This window comes from Drosophila ficusphila, unplaced genomic scaffold (assembly GCF_018152265.1).
Source record: "Drosophila ficusphila isolate 14025-0441.05 unplaced genomic scaffold, ASM1815226v1 contig_414, whole genome shotgun sequence".
Classification (NCBI taxonomy): domain Eukaryota; kingdom Metazoa; phylum Arthropoda; class Insecta; order Diptera; family Drosophilidae; genus Drosophila; species Drosophila ficusphila.
The window spans coordinates 11,020,967-11,041,211 of NW_025064328.1; the positions used below are offsets into that span (position 1 = coordinate 11,020,967).

General features: G+C 39.1%; 2 protein-coding genes across 9 annotated transcripts in view; both read left to right on the forward strand.

Moving 5' to 3' along the window:
* LOC108096512 (longitudinals lacking protein, isoforms F/I/K/T) overlaps positions 1 to 20,245 on the forward strand; it is a 63,457-nt gene that overhangs the window by 38,863 nt on the left and 4,349 nt on the right. The window contains exons 6-7 of one of the 8 annotated variants that reach the window (XM_017198123.2): positions 3,622 to 3,729; positions 4,035 to 6,340. The exons of 1 other annotated variant lie outside the window; for it this stretch is intronic. In XM_017198123.2, coding sequence (XP_017053612.1) covers positions 3,622 to 3,729; positions 4,035 to 5,470 — 1,544 coding nt within the window. In that variant the 3' untranslated portion in view covers positions 5,471 to 6,340. Of the gene's footprint in view, positions 1 to 76; positions 3,271 to 3,621; positions 3,730 to 3,853; positions 4,004 to 4,034; positions 6,341 to 8,072; positions 9,525 to 13,794; positions 15,213 to 17,335; positions 17,710 to 18,056; positions 19,125 to 20,245 lie in introns of those variants that run through there. 6 more of the 8 variants (XM_017198140.2, XM_017198128.2, XM_017198127.2 and 3 more) reach the window with 6 other exon arrangements.
* On the forward strand, positions 15,322 to 17,192 carry LOC108096515 (longitudinals lacking protein, isoforms N/O/W/X/Y-like). Its single transcript, XM_017198144.1, is given in 2 exon segments — positions 15,322 to 15,402; positions 15,404 to 17,192. Coding segments are annotated over 2 exon segments (1,038 nt in total). The 5' UTR covers positions 15,322 to 15,331; the 3' UTR covers positions 16,371 to 17,192.

The window sequence follows — 20,245 nt, forward strand, 5'->3', positions numbered from 1 at the left end:
CATTAAACAAACTACAAACTCCACTGAAAAATACACCTTTAAACCAAACTTGTAATAAACGAAATGAAAAACGCAGATCTGAGTATTACGCGCATAGCTGGACTCTCCTGGAACGAGTGGAATGCCCGCCTGGCCATGCCCGTGGTGACCTTTCACGAGGGCGTCCAACCCTTGGTCTTTCCCACCGATCTCTCGGTGGATAAGCAACAACCGGGTGCAGCGGGCCTGACCGTCAAGGATGCGTCCTCCTCGAGTGACAGGAAAACGCCTGCGGATGTGGGTTGCAAAAGCGAACCTCGGGCTACCTCCACACCAGCCAGGATTCACAGCAGCAACGGGAGCAGTGGTGGTGTTGGTGGTGGTGGTGGCAGCAAGCCAACGAAAACCAGCACTGGTGGCAAATTGAAACACCTAACCGAGGAGGAGGCCACTGCCCTGATGCTAAAAGCCGTGGCCGAGAAACAGGCAGCCGCAGCCGCCGGCACCGAGTTGAGTTTTGGCGACGATCCGAACAGTTCGGGGAATGGGAATAGCAGCGATTATCCAGCAACGTTGAGCGGTGCCGTCACCTTTGCGGATGTTGGCGGCCCAGCCGGACTATGCCACATCAACATCCTGAACAGCATAAGCGCCATGAATAATCTGATTAGCGGGAGCACGGCGGCGGGCATGTCCACCGGTTCGGGATCGGGTCAATCGCCATCCAATAGTGGCCACAACAGCAGTGGGCAGCTGGGCGGTGCGGACAACGGTGCTGGACACCCGTGCCCCGTCTGCGGGAGAGTCTACAAGCTGAAGTCCTCGCTGCGGAATCACCAGAAGTGGGAGTGCGGCAAGGAGCCGCAGTTCCAGTGTCCCTTCTGCGTTTACCGGGCCAAGCAGAAGATGCACATCGGCCGGCACATGGAGCGCATGCACAAGGAGAAGTTCAAGATGGAGGACGTGAAGAGCTTCGCGGGTTCCGGTGGATTGGATGGCGACAGCAGTGGCGCAACGGCGGCAGCGGTTTCGGTGGCAGCGGCAGCAGCTGCCTTGGCCAGCGGCGTGGAGTTGCATCCTCACTTCTCGTAGAGATCCCCGTCGAGATCTTCGAGAGAATCTTGTATAAAGAGTTAACGTTGATCAGTTATTAATTGAGTTGATGAGAAGGCGACCAACTAAAAAAAAAAAAGAAAAACAGAAATCAGAATCAGGGATATTAAGCATGAACGGAAATTAAATAAAAAAAAGAAAATAATATTCTTTATAATCACACACAAAGCTCTCGGGAAAACGGAATCAGTGTGCCAAATTAAGCTTAAAACAAACAAAACGAATGAAAAAAAAAACAAGCAAACAAATAAGAAAAAAAAAACAAAATGAAATAGTGTAAGAAGAAGCCTGAATGTTTCGAGAAAAAGCAAAACGTGTTCGAATGGACCGAAAACAATTTGTTGCAAAGCACAAAAATTTACGCCATTTCACATAAAATAATTTTTTGTTATTGTTATTAATTGTTTACACGAGACCGATTTGAAAATCTATAATTTCTATTATTTCAAGCAAACAGCAAAGTGATCAGTAAAATGATTTTACACAAAAAACAATTTTAGATATTGCAACATTCCACAGAACGTAAAAAGATGAAAGACAAAAATTGTACAATGAAACGGTTAGAGTTATTCAATATTATAATAGGATTAGTTTGAGAATATATTATATATGTACTAATATATAAAGTAGAAACAGTAGCAGTAGCAAACTCAGTGGATATAAAGGAAAACTCAGACCATATTAAGATATTAATCGCTAAAGTGAAACAATCAATCCATTTAATCAGAACGGTTCTGTTTCAAGTATAAGTAACTAGAAAAATCCCAGTGAAAACTGTGGAAAAGGTTTTATACTTTATTTCTTATACTTGTGACCAGCGATAGAACTCAAGGAAGTTGATAGATATTCAGTACAGAGTGCCAAACAGATTCAATTTAGGTTCCCAAACAGCCAGTCAGTCAGTTAACCAGCCTCTTCAAACAACATTTTACCTCAAGTGGAAATATTTTGCTATTATAACGATGTCCTAGGCTAACGGAGAAAACACATTCACTAAGCTCAGCAACTTTTTTATAGAATTTAACTTAGGCAAGGCGAAACGTTCGATAGTCAACGGAGAAAGTGCCTTGAAAAATTGGATGGAAAACCAGAAGCAATTTGCAAACATTTTATTTAAAAAAATTTATGATATACCAATATTTGTAATTGTTTTAAAGCCATATGAAGTAGGTTAAGGCAGGCATTTAAGTCAAAAAGTCAACCAACCGGAGGAGGTCGGGATTTAAATGGTTTTTTTATTAGACATTTAAACTCAGGTACTTAGTGAGGGCGAGACCCAAATTCCATAACAAACCAGAAAAAAAAAAAACAAACGACATAAAATCCAGTAGCTGAGCTACCACAATAGCAAACCACAAAAACCAGAAACAGAAAACTAAAAACTAAAAAACAAAAATGCAACCAACAGAACACAGCCACAAAATACGTCACATATGCACTTTATTTATTATTTTTTTGATAACTTATGAATATGGTATGAATGTGTGTGTTTTTTATTTTTTACTTTTATGCTGCACATTTATAAGTAGTCAAGTGTAATTTATTTTTATTTCCTTGCTTTCCACTACAACGAAATACATTCCATAGATGATTTTATTAAGCTTTAATTAAACGACGGGAAAAACTACAAACATTCACAAGAACAGACAAACTAAACCCAAACAGAAATGTGCGGCCAGTAAAACTGTGCAACAAAAAACAATTATTTTTAGAGCTCTAATAATTTAATACATTTATACAAAAAAAAAAACATAGAACCAGAAGAGGAAGACGAAAAATCTCGAATGCTTACGTATAAAATAATTTCTTTAAGAAACTACAGTTCTTAAACTAAAAAAACATTGGTTATATAATTGCGGTGTTGGGCTAAATATAGCAACTCTTTATACAATGAAGAATAAACGAAACAATTTATAAAATTCTTAAATCGAAACATTATGGCAAAAGTGGAAAATTCAAAATTTTCTTAAACAATATTGTTGAACAATAGAAAAACGCAAAAAATATATAAATAGAGAATAATTTTAAATAAATAAAACACTTAATAAGACAAAAAATACTCATTAAACAAACAGAATTAGCTTACCCTTATATATATAATATATATATTTAATTTTTCTATGAATTGTTTGTAAAACTCTTTTTGTAAATTGATAAAAAAAAAACCCCAAATTCAATGTGAAAAATATACAAATTCAATGTAATAAAACGCAAAAGAACAAAAGTTGTTTGCTATAGTGCGTTGATAAATAATTTATTTATGTCTACTTACGTCTTATTTTTTACATACAGATTTAGTAGCGTTTTATTTACTGCTTGTAAGTATTGATTTTATTTTTTTAAATAATAATACACACATTTTTATTTCCATTTTATGAAAACACGAACAACACAAATTATTGAAGAAACAAAAGCGGTTAGGCCATCATCTCTAGCATAGGCACACATCAAAATCTGTTTAATATTCAAATACTTAACTTATAGAAATATGATTACTAATGAAATTCAATAAATAAATTGACATTTCAGATGAAAGTGGCCAACACGAAGGTGGCGAGTCCAGGATTCGGGTGCGCAACTGGCTAATGCTGGCGGATCAGTCCGTCATCGAGAAGAGTTCCGACGATTCCCGCTCAGGTATTTGACTGCACTGGCTAATTTTGTACCTTATTTCATACAGTATTTTATTGATTTTGTTATTTTATAAAGCTTGGTTTTTCTCATTTTTGAACCTTTCAATAACTTTGTTTTCTTTTTACAGTCTTACATTTTGTTTTGTTGCTGAGCACACACAGACACATCCAAAGATTTTTACGTATTTTCTTTTCGTATATAACCATTCATTGATACCATTAACTAACTTTAAACATTCCGAATTTCTATTTCATGACTAACCAAACGAAAACAAACAAATCCGACAACAACAAAAACTAACCAAAAAGACAAACTAACTCAGTCCAAAAAGTCACTCATAAACGATGCTAAAACCACTAACAAGTCAACGACACCGATCCGGCCGAGATCCTCGACGACCAACAACACGTCCACATCCACGGCGGCGGCGGCGGCGGCAACGGTGGCAGCGAAGCAGGCGGCAGCGGCGATCGCCAGCAGCAACATCAACAACAACAACAGCAGCAACAGCAGCAGCCTAACGCAGACGCTCACCCAAACGGTGACCCGTATCGGTAGCATTGGACGCACAACCATCGCCTGCATCACACCGGCGAACAATGGCAACAAGAGCTCGTCGAGCAACTGCAATGTGGATGCCGCCTCTGCCGCAGCTCTGGCGGCCGCTGGCGTGGAGTTGGACAGCATCGATGACACCATGACCGAGGTGATTGTGAAGATCGAGAATCCGGAGAGCATGCCGCTCAATGGCGATGACGAGGAGGCCGTTTGCAACGAGGCCATCGAGGATGAGAACACCTACGACTATGACCTCAAGCTGGGCAGTCCGTTGTCGTGGACCTACGATGCGGTGAAGATCGAGAACGAGGAGTTCGAGGACAGCTATCTAATGGACAACGACGACGACGATGATGATCTGCTGACCACAGCGGCGGCCACCCAGAAGCATGCCAAGCAATCGAATGAAAAGCAAATGGCTGCGGGTGGAGCAGCTAGTGGTGCGGGTGGAGCCGTCAAGAAGATCGTGCTGAGTGCCCAGCAGCAGCAGCAATTGCTCGAACAGCAGCAGCATCTGCAGCACTTGCAACTCCAGCCCACCAGCCAATCGCTGCAGATCAAGTTGCCCGCCATACCAGCCACCATAACGACGATCTCGGCACCCAAGCAAATGGTTGCCGGAGCGGGAACCAGTGGAGCCATCACCTCGGCCACCCTGATGAGCAACAAGCTGGGTCTGCCGATCAAGGGACAGAATCTCGACCTGCACTGGTCGCACTCGGATGATAATCGCTATCGCGTCCTCGTCCAGAACAAGCGCACACGCAAGGAGTCGCTGGAGCATTCGGCGGACATGATCTACAATGCGGACATCGAGAAGCCGTGGGTGTGCCGCAACTGCAATCGCACCTACAAGTGGAAGAACAGTCTGAAGTGTCATTTGAAGAACGAGTGCGGTCTGCCGCCGCGCTACTTCTGCAGCAAGATGTGCGGCTATGCCACCAATGTGCACAGCAATCTGAAGCGACACCTGAACACCAAGTGTCGGGATCGCGAGAAGGATGCCGAGGAGGAGAAGAAACCCTCGTCCGGTGGCAGCATTCCGGTGGTCATGGGCGTTGGCAACGGAGCCGTTGTTCCCGTGAGCAGCAGTAATAACAACGGAGGAGGAGGCGGCGGTGGCGAAGGCGGTGGCAGCAGCACCAGCAGCACCTACACCCTGGTGTTCCAGAATGACAGTGCTTAAGGAGAGACTTGGACTTGTACAAAATGCAGGCCGCGGCTAAGGAACGGCTTTGGAAACGAATCTTCTGCTAGTGCAAATCTTGGCTACTCCATCGAGTTGAGTTTGGAGTCCACGACGAATCTTTGCTGGACCCTTCGACGCTATTTTGTTTTTTTTTTCCTTTTCGTTGAACGAAGCCGGTGATGCCGTGGAAAACTAGGAGTAGTTTGCAATACACTGAAAAAAAAGACAGGCATGCAAGGACAAAGAATATTGTATTGCTTTAGCGAATTCTCACAAACAAAATTAAACTTAAACTTCATATAAATATGTGTAAATTTTTTCCCAGAAAAAAAAAAGCAAAACCCAAAAAAAAAAAAAAATGAAAATGAAACACAAACCAAAAAGAAAATTATATAAACTAGTCACAGCTAAATTTGTTTTAAGTGTGCTACAAAACACAAAACAAACAAAAACAAAAAAAAAAGGGAAACTTTTTGTATTAATTATTTAAATAAAAGAAACCCTAACTATATGCATGGCATGAACATAAAGCAAATGCCCCTCCAAAGATACTTAATAATAATAATGATACACTTTTTGATTTTGTATTATGTTTGCGTACGCAATAATTCTTTTAATTTGTTAGAAACATTTTTAAAGGTTTTATTTCTGGTCATTAAGTTATGCTTATATAATAATACTTATTAACTAAAAACGATTATCTAGTCAAAACGAAACGATAATGAGATATAATATTTTCAATTTTAGACAAAAATTAAACCTAATTGATAACAAAAAAAAAAAAAAAAACAATGTTTATAACGTTTAATTCGAAATATCATTGGCGCATGTATGCTTTGAAAAATTGTTAGATTTAATGAACAGGATCACAAGAACCACATCCGGCACTGAAACACGAGAGTTGTACCATTGAAAAAATACCTTACCAAATTGTAATGTAAACAAAAATGAATGACAATTACCTCTACGAAGTTGCAAGAGAGATTACCATTATATTAATTGAGTACGATTATAACTATGTATTTCCCATAAACTGATGAATCGTAATTATTGCCGGCTAAATGTATTTAAAAACAAAACACACAAACCCCAAAAGAAAATTCGAAATACAATTAAAAGCAAATGTCAAAAACAAAATACCAAAACCAGAAGTTGTACTTATTTTAACGAGAACGCCCATTGAACATTTCCCCCATTTCCCAAATCATACAGGTAGAACTCGATCGCCATCCACATCTCCCACATCCTCTTCCCCAATTTCTCCATCCGAAACACCAATTCTTAGGCAATCCGATTCATTTGCTTAGAATCTATACTAATCAGATCTCTATTTCAGGTGGATGGATGTGATGTGATGTTGATGATGATGATGATGATGATAAAGATGAAGATGTTGGTCTTGACTGATGATCGCCAGCCAAACAACGCGAGTCATGGTGTTGCCTCTTCCCTCTCTTATTGTTGTTTGCATGCTTAACTACTACAACATATATAAATACTATTTATACTATATAGATATGCATAACTATGTATCCCTCTACTTAGACCTTATATACTATATGTATTTGTTAGATGAAGTAACTATAATTTACATAACTATGTATGAGACCTATTAGATTTGTAGTTTGATCTGTTTCTTTTTTTTTTCGTTTGTATTGCCGAAGGTTTACATTTAAGTTTCTTTTACCTATCTATCTATCTGTCTTCTATCTAGAGATTGTGAAGCGTACAAATCTATCTGATTACTATATAGCATTAAATTTATTTATAAATTAAAACATGAAAATGAAACCAAAAAAAAAAAAACTTAGTTTGTATAGAATTATTTTTTACAAATATCCATTACCTCTATCGAGAACTTTTAAGTTTACTTGACTATTGTATTATGATTTCCCTTACATTTTAATATTGCATGCGTATTTATAAAGTGATAAAACGAGCAGAAAACACTTTGGGCACTGGAAAACGGGAAGAGATTTCCAAATCCCGCGAGTAATACGTCCTCCCCCTCCTCTAGTATAATTAAGTGTTTTTTGTCACTAACCACACAACACACATACCTATATAATTATTCAAAAAACGATGTTTTTGAAGCCATTTATCACTTGTAACTCAAATCAAAAAGTTGTTGTTTATTTTTGCTTAGCTCTCCTCAAAATGTTTTACTCAACATTTTCGATGTACTCATTGTGTTTTTAATTTAATATTTAATAAAAATTTACTTTTGCAGCCTACTTACACAAGCTCAAACACACACAGATACACACTGACATCTACACACCACCCAAAAAAAAAAAACAAAATACACTATCCAAAAACACACACAACTCCAGATCACTCCACTCCATATAGCACCATGTATCACTAAAGCAACATATTTAACTCAAAAAACAAGTAAACAAAAGACTCTAAAACAACTACGGTAAAATTTCATATATTATTTATTTCCAGTTAGTAATAGGTCTTTTTATGATTTCTATCTACCAAAAAAAAAAAAAAAAAAGAAGAAAACTGAAAAAAATCTATTTTAATTGATGGAAAATTCAGCCAACTAAAATAATGTTTTTCTCTGTTTTTATATTTTAATTAATTTTCCCAGACTTTGACCGTCGCGGCTACAACTTGCTGGGCATCAAGACGAGTCCCTGCACCAGTCCACCCATCGGAACGCCGGTGATCAAGTTCGAGCCGCTCACTGGTGGTCTGGATGATCACAACGAGCACGGCAGTGGCCGTGCCACGCCCACCACCTCCACCCACTGCCCGGGCAATCTGCTGGTGCCCAAGACGCAGCCGCGACATGGCAACGGCGACAACGACGACGACAGCAACGACGAGGACAGCATGGAGCCATGCGATCTGCGCATGGACCTGGCCAAAGCCCTGCTAGCCGCAGCCCAAGGCGGTGTCACAACCACCCTGCCCCTGGGCCACCCTCATCACCAACATCATCATCACCAGCATCCGCAGCAGCAGCAGCAGCAGCACCATCATTCGCATGGCCGTTCCCTGCCGCAGTTGATTTATCCGGCTGTTGCGGTGCCACGCCCCGATACGCCGACGCGTCGCTACAGCAGCAGCAGTGGTCCCGGCCAGGATCCCGTCGTGGTTCTGGCCGCCGCTGCGGCTGCTGGACTGGCGGCCAACAATACAAGTGCCTCGTCCGCCGGCGGAGCTTCAACCTCGGCGGCAGCAGCAGCAGCAGCGGCTGTGGCAGCAGCAGCCGGCGGCTCAGCGGTGGCCAGTTGGAGCAGTGGCGCTGGCGGCAGTGGTGGTGCTGCTGGAGGAAGTGGTGGAGGTGGAGGAGGAGGCGGTGGTGGTGGCGGCGGCGGCGGAGGAGGAGCCTATGCCTGCGATAGATGCGGGAATACCTATGCCCGGCCGCACAGCTTAAATCGGCATGTGCGTTTCGAGTGCGGCGTGGAGCCGAAGTTCGAGTGCCCCATTTGTCACAAGAAGTCGAAGCACAAACACAATCTCGTGCTGCACATGCGCACCCACCAACATCGATGATACAACAAATGCTGCAACGGCATCCGATGACGCCAGGCTCTCAAGCAACTAGTGGTTGTCGGCGGGACGGATCCGGGATCGCTATCCGTATCGGTATCTGTATCGGGAGATCTAGAATCGAAAATCCGGGGTTCCAACCATACAGGGTTTCGGGTCCTTAGTGCCGGTTCAGCTTTAGCTTCAGTGAAGAGTCCCAAGTCCTAATCAAACAAACAAACACACACAACACACACACACACACACAGTTCAGTCCAGTCCAGAGCGCGGTTTTATGTAATTTTCCAAATGATCTTGAAACATATAGTCGTTTTTACATATATATACAGATATATATATATATATATACAACTACACTAACTCGTAACTATGTATATACAGAAGGAATATTAACAGATTCTAACTCTTAGCCCATTTTTAATTAATTTTTTTTGTTGTTCACTTTAATCTTTCCCCGATAGCTTTGTCCGTAACAGAAAGGTTTTCAATTTTCAATAACTTTGTTTTTGAATTGGCAGGAGTCCTGAGTTGCAGGCAATGATTTGGTTTGATTTAAAAGGGCGCGCGAGAGTGCTGGCGCCGCCGCATGTTGCATGATGTGTGTAAATCCTTAGGAAAACTCAATGATCTCAATGAACTTTTTCTTGATTGTGGTGAAAAAAAACGGAAAATGGGGAAAATTATGCATTTTAATGTAGTAGCAACAGCAACAGCAAACGCAAACGCAAACAAAAACTAACATTCACATTAATTATAGTGTAATTTCTAGTGCAGGGCACTCTCGCGCGTCTTTGATGATTGTAAATGACGATAAAACAAATTGTAATGATATAACATAGGGAGACACGGAAAACACAGTCAGAGACGGAGTCAAAATGTAGAGCTTAAGTTAGACCCCAAATCTGAATCGACTAGATCACACGTGCAATACGAAACGGGCACCAAAAAACTAAAAAAAAAAAAAGAAATGAAAACGAAAACGAAAAACAAAAAACACTGATATGAAAAGCAGTCGTCGTTCTTTACCTTTTCACATTTTTTGTTTGTTTATATATATATTCACAAACTCACGTCGATAAAAATGTTTGAAGTTTGCTTAGGTACGCGTACGCACCCCAAAAGCCACAGGAATGCATGATAAAATATATTACGCGTATATATATTAAACAAATTATAGGTAGTATGTAAAACTCAACGATCTCTATCTACTCTTTTTTCTAAAAAAAAAAAAAACAAACAAACAAACAAAGCAAACAATTTATTAATTTATCTTGTGCTCATTCCATGAACGTTTTTTAAATTATGATTTAATTATGAACCACGATATGTGATAGCGGGAATTTTAATTTGACCAAAAAAATAAGAAAAACAAATCAAAATTAACGTGGCTTTGGGTTTAGGCGCCTCTACACAAACCAAACCGTTCTTAAAGGCAAACTAAAACAGTTATTAATTATTTTTAAATAACATTAATATAAACATAAACAAGCAGCATATACGAGTGTGAAAGAAGGCAGTAGAAATTGGCAATGTAAACGGGTTGGGGGAACTCGCATCGAGTCACAGTCAGAAATATAAATTGGTATGTGATATAATGAATATAGTCCTCATTGTAATTAATTGTAATCATAATTGTATATTTTTCCTTGTTAAAAATAATAATTTACTTTTGTCAAAATTGGATGAGAAACCAGAAATATTGCAGAGCGGTCCTGTTTATAAAACGATAATAATATATAGATCTAATGACGAGCGTTTGTTTCACACATGCAGACACAAAAAAAAACACGAATTAACGTTTTGATAATTGTTGATATACAAACGAAGAGCTTAAATGTTTAACAAACTTGCTTAGGTACTTCATAAACAAAATATTGATATCTAAAAAAAAAGAATATAAAACTAAAAAATACATATAGAGGGGCGCATACCATAATTTGTTGTCAGTTTTGAAGTTTGTGCCACACAAAAAATGTGATAAAGAAGTAAATTAAACAACAGACAACAAATTGGCACAAATCAACACAAAATATGTACGAATATTTAACAAAATTGTTTAAATTGTTAGAAAAAAAAAAAACAAAATTCTTATCGGTCAGTATTCGAATTAGGTGAGGAAATTCTAAATTTAATTCGTTATAAATTTAAAACAAACAAATTTGGTTATCTGCTTTGATTCATACATTTATAATTATGTATATTTTATAATCGCTTTCTTGCGCTAGTCAGTTTCTAGAGAGTTTTGCTTATCATTTTGTTAGATTTATGAATAACAATGTGCACTACACGAAATTCACTATTTGTATCCGTTTTATATAATCAATAATCGTAACGCGATTTATTTAACTTTTTCTAAGGTTGTGGTTCTTATTTATCTATAATGCATAATAATTTTAGTTACATTTAATTTTTTTTGTTACAACAAAAAGGAAGGAGAAGAGGATGGATTTCATCTACTATGCCTATTTTATAATTTATCAACAGCGCATGTGATGGACTCGAAATGAACCAAATATAAAAAGATTTTAAGAAAATCCAAGACAAACGCGAGACCATAGAAGAGAATTTGGTCCGAAATGGCAAAACTTTCGAGTCGTATAGTTAAAATGTAAAGAAAAGCATGTGATAAATTTCAATATAATTTGATTAACAAACAATTTACTAACACAAAATCCCCCAAATAAACACACCCCGAAAGAAACGCAGACAGTTCGCATATTTGTTCGAGTTCGAGAACGGATTTAGATAGTCGACGGGACTAAAGTTAGTATGTGAGCGATAACCATAAAAAGTGAAATATTTTTCGAGAAATTGTACTAACCCAGATAACTCTATTTCTACTAATATGTATCTTTATTAATTCTGTTAAATAAACAATATCAAAGATTTATAAACACCCAAAACACACCCCAAAACACAAAATACACGTTTAAAAAAAAAAAGTTGTAAACAAGGAGCTGTGAATGTAAAGTTATATGTAAAGCAAAATATATCTATATATAGATACAAACAAACATACAAACATATAAAGGAATCGATGTGATTAATTGTGATTGAAATGAAATGAAACGAAGCAAAGATCAGATCGGATCTGATGAGTTGAGAGTAAATGAGGAGCAGAGTGGGTGGGCAATAGATTGGGTTATGGACATGAGAAAGGCTTTCTTTTCAAACACATACACACACACACAAACACAATACACAAGCAACACACATACATGATAGATAAAAGATATGTTCTAAGAAAATCTGATATTTTTGTTCTCTTTACTAAGCTACTATTTCTGTTTGTTTTTTTGTTCTAATATTATTTCGAAAACTACAACTAATAATACAAAACGGGGAATTTAATACATAGCACACACGCATACACAATAAATCAAGTAAACCGTAGCCTTAAGTTAACAAAACAAAAAAAATGAAGTGAGAAATGAATGTTGATTACTGTTAACGCACGCTTCACGAATAGTAAATGTTGACAATGAATGCAAAACGCTGAAAAAAAACCAATTAATGAAAATGTGTCTAGGAAACGAAATACAAACCGATTCGAGTTTGAACATTTAAAACATAGCTAAGGTTGCGCCAACAAATAAATTTACAAAAAATTTATACGATACGAAAAAGAATCACATTGCTTTTTGCACTGCAATTTAGATTAACAAATTGAAAATAGAAATCAATATATTTATGAAAATGAAATCTAACTAAACAAACGACATTCAAAATGCCAGTTAGACTATGAAAAGTGTGCTTAAACCAATTTCAATGGAACGAAGAAATGTTAGAACGAATTCAGAGTAAATTTAATTATGTAATTGTGTATAAAACCGAGAAAACGCCTTAAACAAAATTTGTAAAACTATTTTAAATGTTAAACGAGTAAAACGATTTAATTGTTATAAGTAAACAGGCAAAAACAAAAACAACAAATAAAAACTAAATTTAAATATATATTGAAAAAATAGAAAAAAACAAACACCACCTTTAAATGCAGTTTGAAAATCTTTCTTTTTTTCAGCCAACAAGTAACCGCAGATATTCGCTCAAGATGGATAAATTTGAAATCCTCGAACTAACAGTACCTTTTCTCTTTTTCTAGGTTTTCCGGAGAAACTGAAGTGCGGAAAGCTCTGGCGGAGAACCGAGGAAATGATGAGTGGCCCCCAAGTGCTAATGAATGTTATTATACTGAAAGTGAACTGAGCTTAGTTATACTGACAAACCAAATATATGATAAACATATGTAATTTAATTTGCTGTATTGTTGTAGTTTTGAAAATCACACCAACAACGACACACCACCAACACCAACATTTGATTTGTGATCTCTTTTCTGTTTACATGATTATTGTTTTTGTATATATGTTCTAAAGCTTTTGTTTAGAGAAATGCTTGAGTGGCTTTTGTATATGTGGTGCATTCGTGTAACTCTCCTGGGGATTGTGTCATCCATCCATCATCGCATCTCCATCATAAAAACCATCATCAACCACTGCCTCCCAAAAAGCTGCTAAAAACTTCATCAACAAAGAACCAAATACGAAACTCAACAACAACCACAACAACCAGACTCACCATTCAACAACATCCACCATTCAGCGTCTATTGGGTAGAAGCCGAAAAAAAAAAAACCGAAACCAAACAAACACTAAGTTCTCGATATTATTATTTTTGATTAATTTAACTAGCTTAAGTTTGATGTGTGCTCAGTTATTGGCCCACTATTAATTTGCCTTTTGGTTTGTTCTCCTTTTATTTTGTTCCGACACCTCCATGCTGTGTGTGTACCTGTGTGTGTTGACCAGCAGACATCTATCCGATCCTCGGCAGTCTCCTCGGCGTGGACACCTCGACGAGTGCCAATCCGGGCTCCAGTGCCAATGCCAGCGACGAGTTCTATGGCTACCATCTCAACAACAATAACACCACCAACACCACCGGCGCCGGCACCACCACCATCAGCCATGCAAAATCCAGTGGTGTGAATACCTCTGGCGGAGGCGGAGGACTCTCGCGGGACTCCTTTATGCAGTGCAAACACTGCAACCGATACTACAAGTCCCATCAGAAGTTGCAGGAGCACGTGCGCAAGTACTGTCTCAAGCAGAAGAAGTACAAGTGCGTGTCCTGCGAGTACCGCTCCCGTCGCAAGGATCACGTCCTGCGGCATGCGAAGCGCAAGCATTGTCTGCTCTACGAGCAGTCGCGGGATGACGAGGAGAGCCTGTATGTGATACGCAACGAGGATGATCTGAGCAACGACGAGGAGGCGGGCGACGGAGACGATGGCGATCCCGAGGACGGCGATGCCGAGGGCGGTGGCATCGATAGCGATGTGGCTGCCGCTTTATGTGAGATCAACTTCGATTTTGCCGGCCGGGATCTGACCATTACGGCGGTGCCAGCGTTGCAGGAGAGCGAGGAGGAGGACGAGGACTACGACGACGATGGCTAAGAGCGGAGTGATGAAACGGAGTTCAGTTCCCCAGAGAGCAGCCGCTCGAGAGGCGTAATGTGAAATGTTTACCAAATGAATAATGACAATAGTTGCTTGTCCAAGTAGTAGCTACCTCCAAACCTCCTAAAACCATAACTATAACCAACCAACCAACCAACCAACCTACCGAACCCAATTGTTGTGGTAATGCTGGTCCACATTCCTGCACAAATTACTTAATGAACTTTTAACTTTTTTATACCGATTTCTCTGAGCGCATTCCGTTTTTTATTTTAAACTCTTCGTTTCATTTTTAACTGTCTTTATGTTTGAGTTATGCCTAAGTTAGCCACAAAACGGTCGGAGACCATTTTATTTATATACACATACGATACGATACGTACATGATACAGATACAGATACTATATGGAATAACTAAATGTTTAGTTCTACTGTGGTTGGTGTTCTCAAAACTCAAATATTCTTGCCAGCAATTAGGGCTTTCGCATGCAAAGCAATCAAAGACTTAAAGCGCCATTAGTTTGCCACGTTTTTTCAAACACACACATATATATTCCTCAGTTATACATTTAACAATTCGATATACCTACTATACATATAAAAAAAAAAACCACAAAAACAAAAAACAAACGCCTGTAATTATAGTTCTTGGTGTTCTATGAAACAAAGCAAATAGTAAAGCGAGAATTTGTACATTTTTTAAAAACATATTGTAAATGCAAGCAATTAAGAATAAAGCATACGAATCATATATGCGTGAAAGCAAAACCCAAACCAGTCCAGTTTATAATCCCTGAACCAAAGCCCAACACTCTCCATCGAAACCAAAAAAAAAAAAACAAATCCAAAAAACCAATTGGACGGCCTTGCAGCTTACACACTTGTTAATGCTTAAAAGTAATTATATAGAACCGATTCTTGGGTTAATCATCCGCCGGATGACTAACGAGTGTCTCTATTTTCTCCTGGCTTCTTGCAGATGGCTACTGGACAATTCTGGAAACGGTGCCCTACTCGATTGCCAATGCTGCTCCCAATCAAACGCTCACCACGGCCACCACTTTGAGCAATGGTGGTTCGGGTCTGCTGACGGGAGCCACTGTGGTGGTGGAGCTGCCGCCCGATGATCTGGGCAATCCGGTGGGCAATATCCAGTACACCATTCCGGCTCTAACCAAAAATGCCACGACGAATACGAGTACGACTAGCCTGCTGCACAAGCCACAGGCTACCACCATTCAGATTGTGAAGCAGCAACATCAATCGCATCAGCAGCAACATCAGACGCATCAGCAGCAGCAACACCAGCAGCAACATCGCCAGCAGTTGACCATCCAGCAGCCGCAGGCGCATGCGCGGCAGGAGTACATCAAAATAGACACCTCCAGGCTGGAGGACAAGATGCTGCTGCGGGACGTGATGCAGTATGGAGCCAGCAGCATTGCCATGGCGCCGCAGAGTGCCACCACCACGCACGAGTCCGGTTTGTTGCTGGCCGATGCCGATGAGGCCGAAAGGGAACTCGAGCTGGAGGCCATGAAGGTGGATCACCACGAAGAGGATCACCTGATCGACGACGAGGGCTATGTGGTGGAGAAAATTCACAGCGATGGGGAGCCAGTGCATCAGCAGGCGGAGAAGCTGTACATGAATGGCATGACCAGTACCATTCACACGGCCACCACGATGACCTTGCAGCAGGTATCCGGCGACTATCCGCTGGATGACTGCAAATATGCGTGCAATGTGTGCGGCAAGACCTACAAGATCAAGGGATCCCTCAAGCGGCACAAGAACTACGAGTGCGGCGTGGAGCCGAATCTCAAGTGTCCCCATTGTCCGCACAAGTGCAAATACAAATCCGATTTACGGAAGCATATGAACCAAAAACATGCCGATTCCGGGGAGGCAATCCTCGGACACTAGTTCGAATATTACTAAGATTAATTAGCATTTGTAGTCTCTGTTTAGCACTTGTTGTTGTGAGTTACCATAATGTGTGATGAATTCTAACCTTTACTTTATGTATTTACTTGGGAGACGTTGACAGAGATTTTTGAAGATTTAAAAAGCGTATTTTGAATTTTTTGTTCAACAAAAGTATGGATTATGTTAACTAAACGTTTTAATCCAAGTGTCTGAATTGTACATAGTGAAATAGAACAGATAACATTTAAACGGAAAACTTGTTCAAACTCTTCAAAGATTTCTTCAATCGCCTACAGTTAACTGTTTGTAATATAGCCAAAGTTATGATCTCAAAGTGTAATCTTAAATACAGTAAGCTAGTTGGACTGAGTATCGAAACATGCCGTCAAGTCAAGTTCATGTTGAATTGCTCAATCTTTAGAATCAAATTTCGAATCAGCTCAAAGTCAAAGTGTACGGTTAAGTATTTTAAACTCGAACATTATACCCTAGATAACGTTTTAAAAACATAACCCAATCACTGCGTATTTACCATGTATATGAAAGTACCAAACCAAAATACCAATAAATGAATGTTTACAATCGAATCGAAGGAAATTATTGAATCGAATTACCTGCGATGCTCCGATTAAAGCCCTTAACTAATATGATTCTCTTTTCTCTAGGATAATCCAATGGATTGAGATGACTGGAGCTGGAGGCAATCGCACAGCGAACTGGATGACTGGCCCAACCAAAAAAGGTCTATACATTTAAATTGACTCGTATAGCTATAAGTAGTCCAATCATTTATCAGCCAATAAAAATGTCAAACTGAAACGAATTTGTTGTATTCATCACCACGATCACAAATCTTGCCTGAATCGAAAACTATAACCCTGTAACCTGTGTGACCCAGCTTATCTGTATGGAGAGGCCTAAACAACCGCATACCGCTTTCTGTTTCTTCTGTCTATCTGCAGATTTTGTGCGTCATGGTCCGAAGAATCAGCTATTGTGCCAATGTGGTCGATACTACAATACTCTCAGCAGACTGACGCTGCACCAGCGCGAGGAGTGCCAGGATTTCAAGCGATTCCAGTGCGACTTCTGCCTCAAGTGGTTCAAGCGACGATCCCACCTCAATCGCCACAAGAAACTCCACGATGCCGAGCTCTTCCTGGAGCCCCTAACCAAGTCAAAGCCAAGAGCCAAAGCCAGCAAACCGATGGCAGATGATGTGGAGACCATCCCCCTAGAATCCACAGGCCACGAAGAAGGCGATGATTATCTGTATACGTCTGAGATTAAAGTGGAAACCGGAGAGGAGGAGTTCATTTAAGTTTTGTTATGAATAAATAATTATACCCATTAGTAAACCAGTTCTCGTTGATGCCAAAAAACCAAAAAGAAATACTGATTTTGTAAATAAATAGAGGAAAGCAAGCGAAAGTCTTGTCCTGTCGAAATCCAAGTCTCTTTTATATTAGTTTACACTTTTCAAAACCCTAAGTTTGTTATATATTATATATAAATGTTTTTGTAAATATGTATGAATGCAGCTGGTTTGATTGAATGTGCACCGCGCAACAATTAACTTTATGTTCCATTTCATTCTGCTTTACGACAATTTATTCAGTTTTTTTTTTGTATTATTATTTGTATTTTTATTTTGATTTCCTGGGACTTGTTCTCTCATTTCAGAGGAACCCGTCGAGAAGAAATACAATCTGCGCATCCAGGAAAACTCACCAAGTCCGCCGAATGTTCCCAGCACTTCGAGGCAAAAACTGGTCACCATCAAAGATCAAATGTCGGCGGTTACGGTCAGTTTGGAGCAGACGAGCGAAAATGACGAGCCGCCCGAAATCAACGATGCCACCAGCCTCAAAAAAGCAATGGCCAATTCGGATGCCATGATAGCCCTTCAGCAGCTTGCCTCCATTTCAACAGCTAGATCCCTGCAGCATCTCGTCCAGAATATGACTAACATTGAGAACACTGCTTTGATTCCTGGACGGAAGTGTCCTCGCCAAGCAACCAAAAGATCGCCGAAGTACGAGTCCAATCGATGTCCTTTGTGTTCACGGGTTTGCCGATCCCAGGCTTTCCTCAACGAGCACATGCGCAAGGAGCACTCAGTGCTCATCTAAGATACGACTTCCAAAACTAAGAACCTTTTATAGCTCCAACTCCATTTGGACTAAATATCAAGCAAGGCAGTTTAAAACGCTAACTCTTGCTTGCAAATTTTCTTTGTAACTTAAAACATATTGTTATAACAATCCAATTTTTATCTGCAGAAACACTAAATATTTAATATTTTCGTAATTGCCATTTTACTTTATACGAAATTCAAGAATATTTATATTTACATCCACATTCAATTTTGATCAGAATTATTCAAAATATGTTTGGACAAAAATGTTTAAAACAAAATTTATTCGGACTACTTATTACATTTTTTAGATAAGAGAAATTTTACCAAATTTTATTGACCAAAAAGCGTAGATTAGAAATATTACCAATTAACTTCAATATATTTTGTATAGGTCAACATTTAAAACTCGCCTAATGGTTAAGATTAGAGTTTAATCTTTTAACATTATAGCTGGCAAAAGTTGAATTGCCTTTAACTTACATTTAAAATATTTTGCATTAAATTAGTGAGGTAAAGACGGTTAACCAGATTTATTGTCCACATAGGAAACAAGGTCCAATTTAAGAGTTTTTATACTTATTGCTAATAAAAAGTAATCTAAATAGTTAAAATAAGATGGTAAAAGTACCCCTTGTTTTTATTGTCTTGGAACTTACTTTTGATGTTTATATGTTTGTTATATATTTTGTTTAAAGACATTTGTGGATTTTTGTTTGTTGGCATTTATTACCAAAAAAGGTTGGTATTATATAAATTAATTTTCTAATTATTTTTCTAATTTTATTTTTTGTTTCTTTTCCATTATATTTTTCAGTTAATCTGTTAATTGGGAAATGTGTTTTGGACAAAGGCACGCAAAAGCAGGCAAGTACTCATATTTCTTTCCAAAACCATTAAAGCAATGAATTTTCCTAGAGAAAAGTGCACTAGGATTTAGATATTCAGACAAGTAGATAGGGATCGCAGAGTGCGGAAAACAAATAATAATAATCCTTTAACCAAACAGGTTTTTTTGAAACAATAGTTGGGTAAATGGTGCCCTTGAATCTGCATTTCAGTGCGAAAAGGAAAACCAATTCCCTCGAGATTTGGCCAACCACAAGCTAACTGTACTCCCGGGCCTTTTGTCCTCGAAAGGGAGATGTATCTCTCAGATACACGCTCTAACCATCCATGCATTTTACGCTCTCGCCCACACAAAAACCCGAAATGCATTTGAAAAACATTTGCGCACACATAAATCAGGATCTGTTTTCCGTGTGTTTGTGTGTTTTTCTAAAAATAAGTTTTCCTTTTTCCACTGTCTGGAACCCCGTTTGCCTGCCTGCCTGCTTTTGTATCTGTATATTTATATGTATGTATATCTGTATCTTTGCCGGTGCGGCTTTTGCAGTCGGGCTTCCCACGTGATTTTCCCTGAGTTTTTCCAATTTTGCCTGCCAGCCCTATCGGTCTCTCCTTTGGGCTTTGCCTTCGCAAAGCCTGGTTTAAAAAAAATATCAACTCAAACACATAGGATATACAAGTTTCAAGGGCTGGTTTTCAAGCTATTTGTGTGGGATAGATTCCTGGAAAATCGTCGGTGAACCTTGATGGACAAGATAATCGTGTGAGCGTGTCGTTAAAGATATTTTCTGAAGGGAAGCGTCTCCAAGCTGAAATTCTGGAAAAACCCAGCAGACATTTATACATTTTTACGACCCTTAGCAGCCCTTAACTTTTTCTCATTGAA